Source organism: Nerophis ophidion, linkage group LG02 (genome assembly GCF_033978795.1).
Source record: "Nerophis ophidion isolate RoL-2023_Sa linkage group LG02, RoL_Noph_v1.0, whole genome shotgun sequence".
NCBI classification, from domain to species: Eukaryota; Metazoa; Chordata; class Actinopteri; order Syngnathiformes; family Syngnathidae; genus Nerophis; species Nerophis ophidion.
This window is the reverse complement of record NC_084612.1, coordinates 40,302,241-40,313,068: the sequence shown is the minus strand read 5'-3', so window position 1 is coordinate 40,313,068 and position 10,828 is coordinate 40,302,241. Positions and strand designations below refer to the sequence as shown.

Below are 10,828 nucleotides of genomic sequence, written 5' to 3'. Positions count from 1 at the left end.
CTTCACTTCTAGACATCCAACACTTGTTCATTCTCCACTGGGGCGGTGTGTTCACAGACCATGGGAAAAATGACCACCATAACACACTAACATACACATTAACATCAGCAGTTAGTTACAGTATTAATGGCTATACGTAATGTATTATTTGCGCACTCTTGACTAATGATGCATTGAAAATTTGTCCGGAAAGAGAAGTACTTTAATCATCAGAACAGTGCTCCCAAAACTGATGTTGTGATGACGTAAGCTATACACACAGGATTTGTCTGAAGCAAAGGCAGTGTGTCGGTGCTGTGTATGTACTTTAGTCAATTTGATATAAACCCGCAGACAGCGATCTTCACAATTTAACAAGTTAACTAATGAGATTAGTTGGCTGCGATGGTGGCGGAGGATGCCGGACAGACCTGGCAGGCCCAAACGCATTGTGAGGGTCTGCTGGGAATGTTTGGCAAAGTCTCCTGTCACAGAGAGTTTCAATTCCCACCTCCGGTAGAACTTTGAACATGTCAAGAGGGAGGTGGAGGATATTTAGTCCGAGTGGACCATGTTCCGCACCTCTATTGTCGAGGCGGCTGATCTGAACTGTGGCCCCAAGATAGTTGGTGCCTGTTTTGGCGATAATCCCATTTTTTTATAGTCTTTGGTATGACTCTGCGGGGGTGTGAACTCCCAACCTACCGATCTCAGGGCGGACACTCTAACCACTAGGCCACTGAGTAGGTATTATTGTGGCGGTTCGCTCCCTGTACGATTTGTGTCAGAGCTTGGCCCGCATTGCCGGCAGTAAGTCGGACACATTTCCAGTGAGGGTTGGACTCCGCCAAGGCTGCCCTTTGTCACCGATTCTATTCATAACTTTTATGGACAGAATTTCTTGGCATGGTCAAGGCGTTGAGGGGTTCCGGTTTGGTGGCCACGGGATTAGGTCTCTGCTTTTTGCAGATGATGTGGTCCTGATGGCTTCATCTGGCCAAGATTTTCAGCTGTCACTGGATCGGTTCGCAGTCGAGTGTGAAGCGACCGGAATGATAATCAGCACCTCCAAGTCCACGTCCATGGTTCTCGCCTGCAAAACGGTGGAGGTTCATCTCCAGGTTGGGGAGGAGACCCTGCCCCAAGTGGAGGAGTTCAAGTAACTAGGAGTCTTGTTCACGAGTGGGGGAAGAGTGGATCGTGAGATCGACAGGCGGATCGGTGCGGCGTCTTCAGTAATACGGACGTTGTAACGATCCGTTGTGATGGAGAAGGAGCTGAGCCGGAAGGCAAAGCTCTCAATTTACCGGTCGATCTACGTTTCCGTCCTCACCTATGGTCATGAGCTTTGGGTCATGACCGAAAATATAAGATCTCGGGTACAATCGGCCGAAATGAGTTTCCTCCGCCGTGTGGCGGGGCTCTCCCTTAGAGATAGGGTGAGAAGCTCTGTCATCCGGAAGGAACTCAAAGTAAAGCCGCTGCTCCTTCATATCGAGAGGAGCCAGATGAAGTGATTCGGGCATCTGGTCAGGATGCCACCCGAACGCCTCCCTAGGGAGGTGTTTAGGGCACGTCCAACCGGTAGGAGGCCACAGGGAAGACCCAGGACACGTTGGGAAGACTATGTCTCCCGGATGGCCTGGGAACGCCTCTGGATCCCCAGGGAAGAACTAGACGAAGTGGCTGGGCTTCCCTGCTTAGGCTGCTGCCCCCGCGACCCGACCTCGGATAAGCAGAAGAAGATGGCTGGATGGATGGAAGGCTCCGGTCTGTAAGTAAATAGTTCCTAAACCTTTGGTCAATGTCACCAACAGTAGTAGTGTTGGGGTTATTTCGGGTAAGTGCTTATCTATTTTCCCTTCTGGGTGCTTCAAATCATGCAAGCTAGTAACAGCATGTCTCAGTATGAGGATTGTAGGTTTATTTTCAATGTACTGGCCACAACAAGTCTGAATATAGATAAGGCTTGCACTTCTAATTGGAGGTGACGGGGGTGACAACTCGTGACTCCCTTTATCACCCACAACACACTAGAGCATTACATGGACTGATAGTGTCCAGCACAAACTCAGTGAAAGTACCATTTTTGGAAATGGTCCGCACAAGCATTTTATTTACGTTGGTGGGTGCTTCTCAGTCATCGATAAAATATCAATCGATTACCTTTTAAAACAATGTTGGATCGATATACATCTTAAAGACGGACAATTTACTGAGCTCAGATCGATGTAGTTGAGTTTTAGGATTGATAAATCGATGTCGTGGATCAGCCATCCATCCATTTTGTACCGCATGTTCCTTTAGGAGTGGCAGGGGGTGATGGAGCCTACCATTAATTTTACCCCTAATTATTCTACATTTACAATACTTACTTGAAGTTGTCACCGCTATATTTTTCCAGACACTGTCCATACAAGCTTCATAAACATAAAGATTATCTGAGTCACAACTTAGGTATACCTGCACACTCGCCGATAGATTTTAGCAACATTTATGTCACTCACTGCGTGTGACACGTCGGTGGCCTAGTGGTTAGAGTGTCCGCCCTGAGATTGGTACATTGTGGGTTCAAACCCTGGCAGAGTCACACCAAAGACTTTGAAAATAAATGGGACCCATTGCCTCCCTGCTTGGCACTCAGCATCAATGGTTGGAATTGGGGGTTAAATCACCATAAATGATTCCCGGCCACGGCACTGCTGCTGCCCACTACTCCCCTCACTTCTTCCCAGGGGGTGATCATGGGGATGGGTCAAATGCAGAGGACACATTTCACAACACCTAGTGTGTGTGTGTGACAATCATTGGTACTTTAACTTTATTGTGCACGTACCTAAATTAGATCAAAATAATACTTTATCCTACCCTACTGTGTTTCTTCACAGCCTGAACCAGTGTGTGGTCCTCTCCCTCTGGCTGAGTCTAAATAAATATGTTTACTCAATGGCCTATTGGTTACAGTGTCTGCCCTGAGATCAGTAGGTTGTGAGTTCAAATCCCGGCCGAGTCTTGCCAAAGACTATAAAAATGGGGATCATTGACTCCCTGTTTGGCACTCAGCATCAAGAGTTGGAATTAGGGGTTAAATTACCATAAATGATTCCCGGGCGCGGCACCACTGCTGTCCACTGCTCCCCTCCCTTCCCAGGGGGTGATCAAGGGGATGGATCTATTGCAAAGGACCAATTTCACCACACCTCTCCCGTCCAAAGGCAAAACCTAGTAACTCACTTCTAGCTGATTTTGGGAAAACAAAGGAAAACCAATCTATCTTGATGCTGTTTAAAAAGATTTACAAAGTCATCAAACGTATAGATGTTTTCTTGAGCTTTCATTTTCTTGCCGATTGAGCCATGGATTGAATCTGCTCTAATGAACGTGTGCCCTTTCTCCAGATATTTTATCACAATCTCGGGTGGCCCCCATTCTGCGTTTGCACATTGGGCAAGAGCCGTGTACAGCGTCCAGTTTTTATTTAGACCTCCACAGTTATCTGCCCAAAAGAGTATGCAAGGGGAAGAATCAAGAAGAATACATTTATTGAAGGTGCTTGCAACGTCCTGGGCCAATCTTCCAAATATCCCCTTGTGCAATAATATAACATAATCAGGTTGATCGTCGGCCCCCGTTCGTGCAAATTTCTCATTAGACAATAAGGCGACTGACAAAGAAGCTTCGATTGGTCCCTTGAGATACTAGGTTTTTCTGTTGTATCTACACGGTTATATGGTAGTTGCTAGGTCCTGCCTTGCGCGTAACAGCTTACTTACGGAACAAATTACAATATCGCATACACTAATGTAAAGCATATCACCTAGGAACTCCCAAATTATTATCAGCTCAGTTTTGACCAAAATTGAGTTACTGGGTTTTGCCTTTAGACGGGAGACCTAGTGTGTGTGAGACAATCCTTGGTACTTTAACTCGCTTTGATGTCACAATGTAGCTAGATTACAAAACTTCTTGAAAAGAGGCCTGCGTAACTACGTGCAAGATCACACCACAATGCATTACCCTAATAATTTAATGCTTTGAGGCCTACGTAACTACGTGTAAGATCACACCAAAATGCATTACCCTAATCATTTAATGCTTTGACATCGTTAAACATCAGTATGCAACAAAGGACAAAAGTGATTATAAGTGCCCTTTAAGTCAGTTTATATCATGCAAGTGCATAATCACTAATTAATCATGACTAATCCAAATGCAAAAGTGTGATGAAACTGACATATATGTGTGTTATTATAAACATGTGTATACATACAGTATATACTCATATACACAGTATACATACACTTATATTCGGTGTTCAATAATAATTTTTGGAGAAATTAAGGCAAAACTTATTTTTATGTGGAAAATTAATTAACTAATAAAACTTTGATTTAAAATATATAAAATTGTGTTCCAAAAAAGTAACCCTGACAAACTGTATAGTGTGATGAATCCAAATTCTTATATATCCAGTGTAAGTTAGAAAGAAAATGGCAAACATTCTGTATTATAATTATTCTGTATTGGCAAACATTTTCTAGAATTGTTTTTGCTGTAGAATTCCCAATACTGGCAAGGCTCCGGTTTGTAAGTAAATAGTTGCTAAACCTTTGGTCGATGTCACCAACAGTAGTAGTGTTGGTGTTATTTCGGGTAAGTGCTTATATATTTTCCCTTCTGGGTGCTTCAAATCATGCAAGCAAGTAACAGCATGTCTCAGTATGAGGATTGTAGGTTTATTTTCAATATACTGGCCACAACAAGTCTAAATATAAATAAGGCTCGCACTTCTAATTGGAGGTGACGGGGGTGACAACTCGTGACTCTCCTTATCACCCACAACACACTAGAGCATTACATGGACTGATAGTGTCCAGCACAAACTCAGTGAAAGTACCATTTTTGGAAATGGTCTGCATAAGCATTTTATTTACGTTGGTGGGTGCTTCTCAGTCATCACAACAACACAAAGTTGGCGTGAGGATCATTTATTGATAAATGCAACCATCCTCTGAATACATCCATCAACTCTCTGCAGTGTAGCTGTAAAAAGCAATAAATACAGTTAATATAAATCATGTCAGCATTTGAAGCCGCCGGTTACACACGTGCATTATTTTTTTCCCCATTTAAAAAAATTCATGGCACTCAGCTAAAAATAGCTGCCAGGTAGAAACTTAAGGCGAGCTGGTTTCAAGCAGGCTGAATTCATGCTCCTTTTAGCTGATCATGTGACCTGAAACACAATCAGAAAAAGTGTTTACGTGACATAACTCGCTTAAAAGAAAGGACAGGAAGTCTTTAGCATTCAAAAAATGTTTTACCTTTGTTAGAGAGAATGTTGGATGTCATTCAGGATGTTCCCATAGACAAAGTTGAACAGTTGCTCCCTTGACTTGGTTCCATCTAATTGCACTGTGGAGTAAAGCAACAACAATGGCATCAGCACAACTTTAAAAAGAAAAGTATATTCAAAAAGAGTGGATACTTACACACGTCAACATCTGTGTCCTCCATTATTTTCTTGTGTTTCAAATACATGGGCCAGACGTGGCCGTCAAAGAGGCCGGGGGGGTCTGGTACCGTGTAGTTCCTTGAGCTACAGTAAAGAAACACTCATTAAAACGACAACTCACTAAAGGTGCTAAAAATAAAATAAATCGATTTATTCACACCTAAATTGCCATTCTTATTTATTTAGATTCTAAATTGAGTCATACTTTTCAGGAATAATTACAAACAAATATATGTAAGAATCAATTTAAAAATACGTTTTTTTTCATCTTTGCACATGCAAGTCATACATCAGCAGCCAATAGCTTTTGTAACCTGCTTTGAAAAGGTTTTCATATACATAGACTAATTATATAGCACAAATAGTTTTAAATTGAGTTGTAACCCAAATAATTGCTATCAAACTGAATGGTGAGTTGTTAAGATTCCCACCCCTACTAGATGCAAGCCAATGTAGGGCTGTAGCTATTGATTATTTAGGTAAAAGAGTATTCAACTAGTTGGTTTGATTAATCGGATTAAACGATAATGAGTATTTTAGGGAAAATAGCAGAAATAAACAAGGATTTTTTTGCTTGCCACACTTTGAATCTTTTCCCCAATAACAAATGCACGTCACCAACATTAAGATTTCACTTTTAATAGACAAATACACACACAGACCCCTGTTCTCATTTGCATCTGCCGTGCGGAAACTAAGTCTGCCTATTTAAAGTTCCAAGTACTCTTTGCAAGCTGAATTTTATACATTTATTAATTACACTTATTAAACGATTAATCAAAGCAACAGTATATGAATCAATGCTTTTGACTAATCAAATTCATCATTGTAGCCCTGACCCTGAACTAATGCTTAAGTCATGAGTTGGAACTTACCACCTCCTCTTTTTGCATTCTTCATACGGGATGGACATAAAGTAACGCTGGTTCAGCACGTCGATCAAAGGTCTGCATAGAAAAATGTATATATTTTATACATATTTATAAAAGGAGTCACAGAACTAGAATGCAGCAAGATTGTATCCTTACTGGTAGGTGTAAAGCAGGAAACCCTCCACAATGAGGATGTGAGTCTCATCCTTATGGTCACACTTTGGGAGGTTCTCCGTTTCCAGGGTGTTATTGACGCCGTGAGACTTCTCAAACTTCACAGGGTTCTCCAGCCATGCGTAGATGGTGCTCATCATGGCATCCATGTCCAGAGCAGAAATGACTGGAGAGAGACAGGCGGGATGGATGCAAGGGGGGAGGAAGAAAGAAGCGTGCAGAAAGTGAAAATGAGAGTTGAGAATGAAGTCCTTATAAAGCATGCATTTCCTAAATGAGACAGACTAACAACCCTTCGAAAAAACCCAGGCTTACCATCATACTGCTTAAAGCCATCTTCAACCGCAATCTGATCTTGGGGCTGAAACATACATTGATAAGATGTACCAAGGTACATACATACCACTAGTGCTACATGGGAGGCACCATGCCATGTCTTCTATTAAATGTTAAAGGCCTACTGAAATGAGATTTTTTTATTTAAACGGGGATAGCAGGTCCATTCTATGTGTCATACTTGATCATTTCGCAATATTGCCATATTTTTGCTGAAAAGATTTAGTAGAGAACATCCACGATAAAGTTCGCAACTTTTGGTCGCCTCTACCGGAAGTCGCAGACGAGGATGTCACATGTTGATGGCTCCTCACATATTCACTTTGATTTTAATGGGAGCTTCCGACAAAAAGTGCTATTCGGACGGAGAAAACGACAATTTCCCCATTAGTTTGAGCGAGGATGAAAGATTCGTGTTTGAGGATATTGATAGCGACGGACGAGAAAAAAAAAAATATATATATTTTTTTTAAAACGCGATTGCACTGGGACGGACTCAGATCTTTTTAGAGACATTTACTAGGATAATTCTGGGAAATCCCTTATCTTTCTATTGTGTTGCTAGTGTTTTACTGAGTTTAACAGTACCTGATAGTCGGAGGGGTATGTCCACGGGTGTCTTTACGCAGTGGATCAGGGAAGTCGATGGCAGCTTTATGGACGTCGTAAGCTCAGCTGATCTCCGGTAAGAAGCGACTTTTTACCACAATTTTCACACCGAAACCTGCTGGTTGACATTTGGTCGGGATCCATGTTCGCTGTGATCCATAGTAAAGTTTCACCTCTGGGAATTTTAAACAAGGAATCACCTTGTGTTTGTGTGGCTAAAGGCTAAAGCTTCCCAACTCCATCTTTCTACTTTGACTTCTCCAATATGAATTCAACAAATTGCAAAAGATTCAGCAACACAGATCGCCAAAATACTGTGTAATTATGCCATTAAAGCAGACGACTTTTGGCTGTGTGTGTGTGCAGCGCTCATATTTCCTAACAGCCCGTGACGTCGCGCGTACACATCATCATTACGCGACGTTTTCAAGAAGAAACTCCCGGGAAATTTAAAAGTGCAATTTAGTAAACTAAAAAGGCTGTATTGGAATGTGTTGCAATGTTAATATTTCATCATTGATATATAAACTATCAGACTGCGTGGTGGGTAGTAGTGGGTTTCAGTAGGCCTTTAATACCTCACCAACCTGGGCTACTCCTAAGTAATCCTGACCTCAATTGTAAGGTTTCAAAGTAAAAACGCCAAAAAGGCTCACCTTGAAGAAGTCATCCTGGTGGACGACACAGCAGTTGGGCAGGATCTTGATTAGGCGGTTGGTGAGGGTGGTTTTCCCTCCATTGGTGACGCTACACAGAAAATAAGTATGATTAATAAGCAAGAAGTGGCGTAATAATCAGTTTACTTTCTTTAAAACAGACAGCTCACTATTATCACTTTATACACAACAAATGACACATATGTGATAACAGTAATCAGCAGCATCCTCGTTACAGATAGCTTGACGTAAATGATTAGTAACGCTTGGGGGGAAAAAAACCTCTCCGTGATAAATGTGACGGAAGTGTGAAATAATATGTTGGACACAAAGAAGAGACAATATTACGGCTGCCATGACCGACCCCCCACGAGGCCTCCTCGCGGCCCAGCCGCCATTCACTGCGTGCTAACTCACCCTCCGATGCCGATGATGTACTTCATGGTGTCCGTTGGTGGAAGTGAACGCGAGGGTCGAAACGAAACGTCAATAAACCGGTGCTTGTTGATCAGACGGAAGAAAGCTTGAAAAGAGAAGGTTGCAGGAAACGTCAACTACTTGGGCCATCCATGGTTCTTGAAGCGAGTGTAAGGCGCAGAGACGATGTGTCGCTCGGACGCAGTCTTCCAAGGAGAGAGAACCCGGGCTCCGTGACACTACCACACATACTACACACCGCCACCCCATTGGCTATTTAAACTGTTTCGAGGACCACACGAAATCCACGCTGACCAATAAGAAACCTCTTTCACTGCAAACCCCGCCCCTACAACGCCGCCTTAACCGCCGCTCGAGCCCCAAGTCTGCAGTCGAGGGGAAACAAATACTGTAACAAGTATTACCAAATATGGTCCTAATTCAACTAGAAAACTACTGTTCTTCTCTAGTTGTGTTTGTTGATTGTAGAGTGCAAAGTTACGCAGGCATAGTTACAACTATACCTTCATTTTCTATATTAGTACAAACCCCGATATGAATTGGGAAATTGTGTTAGATGTAAATATAAACGTAATAAAATGATTTGCAAATCATTTTCAACCCATATTCAGGTGCCTATCTCAACTACAAACGGGCGGAAGGTGCAGTACACCCTGGACAAGTCGCCACCTCATTGCAGGGCCAACACGGATAGACAACATTCACACACTAGGGCCAATTTAGTGTTGCCAATCAACCTATCCCCAGGTGCATGTCTTTGGAAGTGGGAGGAAGCCGGAGTACCCGGAGGGAACCCACGCATTCACGGGGAGGACATGCAAACTCCACACAGAAAGATCCCGAGCCCGGGATTGAACCCCAGACTACTCAGGACCTTCGTATTGTGAGGCAGACGCACTAACCCCTCCTCCAGCGTGAAGCCCCATATTTGATGTTCAAACTGATAAAAAATTTTTTTTGCAAATAATCATTAACTTTTAGAATTTGATGCCAGCAACACGTGACAAAGAAGTTGGGAAAGGTGGCAATAAATACTGATAAAGTTGAGGAATGCTCATCAAACACTTATTTGGAACATCCCACGGGTGTGCAGACTAATTGGGAACAGGTGGGTGCCATGATTGGGTATAGAAACAGCTTCCCAAAAAATGCTCAGTCTTTCACAAGAAATTAAGGATGGGGCGAGGTACACCACTTTGTCCACAACTGCGTGAGCAAATAGTCAAACAGTTTAAGAACAACGATTCTCAAAGTGCAACTGTGAGAAATTTAGGGATTTCAACATCTACGGTCCATAATATCATCAAAAGGTTCAGAGAATCTGGAGAAATCACTCCACGTAAGCGGCATGGCTAGAAACCGTGGAGTGACCGTGACCTTCGATCCCTCAGATGGCACTGTATCAAAAACCGACATCAATCTCAAAGGCTATCACCACATGGGCTCAGGAACACTTCAGAAAACCACAGTCACTAAATAGAGTTGGTCGCTACATCTGTAAGTGCAAGTTAAAGCTCTACTATGTAAAGCGAAAGCCATTTATCAACAACATCCAGAAACGCTGCTAGCTTCTCTGGGCCCAAGATCATCTAAGATGGACTGATGCAAAGTGGAAAAATGTATGTGGAATTGTTTTTGGAAATATTCAACATCGTGTCATCCGGACCAAAGCGGAAGCGAACCATCCAGACTGTTATCGACGCAAAGTTCAAAAGCCAGCATCTGTGATGGTATGGGGGTGCATTAGTGCCCAAGGCATGGGTAACTTACACATCTGTGAAGGCACCATTAATGCTGAAAGGTACATACAGGTTTTGGAACAACATATGCTGCCATCTAAGCGCTGTCTTTTTCATGGATGTCTCTGCTTATTTCAGCAAGACAATGCCAAACCACATTCAGCACCTGTTACAACAGCGTGGCTTGATAAAAAAAGAGTGCGGGTACTTTCCTGGCCCGCCTGCAGTCCAGACCTGTCTCCCATCAAAAATGTGTGGTGCATTATGAAGCGTAAAATACGACAGCGGAGACCCCGGACTGTTGAACGACTGAAGCTCTACATAAAACAAGAATGGGAAAGAATTCGACTATTAGTTTCCTCAGTTCCCAAACGTATTGAGTGTTGTTAAAAGAAAAGGTGATGTAACAGTGGTGAACATGCCCTTTCCCAACTATTTCGGCACGTGTTGCAGCCATGAAATTCTAAGTTAATTATTATTTGCAATAAAAATTAAAGTTTATGAGTTTGA

At 42.6% G+C, this 10,828-nt stretch overlaps 1 protein-coding gene across 1 annotated transcript; it reads right to left on the bottom strand.

Annotated features, from left to right (window-relative positions):
- Nucleotides 1-4,951: 4,951 nt before the first annotated feature.
- mibp2 (muscle-specific beta 1 integrin binding protein 2) lies at nucleotides 4,952-8,827 on the bottom strand. The gene is made up of 8 exons (XM_061883586.1): nucleotides 8,559-8,827; nucleotides 8,142-8,232; nucleotides 6,856-6,901; nucleotides 6,523-6,706; nucleotides 6,370-6,441; nucleotides 5,472-5,578; nucleotides 5,304-5,394; nucleotides 4,952-5,215 (listed from the first exon to the last, which is right to left on the bottom strand). Exons 1-7 carry the CDS (start codon nucleotides 8,582-8,584, stop codon nucleotides 5,309-5,311), a joined length of 612 nt encoding a protein of 203 aa, XP_061739570.1. The 5' UTR covers nucleotides 8,585-8,827; the 3' UTR covers nucleotides 4,952-5,215; nucleotides 5,304-5,308.
- Nucleotides 8,828-10,828: the final 2,001 nt, after the last annotated feature.

What these genes read in the sequence shown, in the direction of transcription:
- mibp2 (XM_061883586.1), bottom strand. Translation starts at nt 8,584, where the DNA reads ATGAAGTACATCATCGGCATCGGAGG. An exon ending in ACCAGGATGACTTCTTCAAG is followed by an intron (nt 6,902 to 8,141) that starts GTGAGCCTTTTT and finishes TGTATGTTTCAG; the next exon opens with CCCCAAGATCAGATTGCGGT. An exon ending in GAATGCAAAAAGAGGAGGTG is followed by an intron (nt 5,579 to 6,369) that starts GTAAGTTCCAAC and finishes TCTTTACTGTAG; the next exon opens with CTCAAGGAACTACACGGTAC.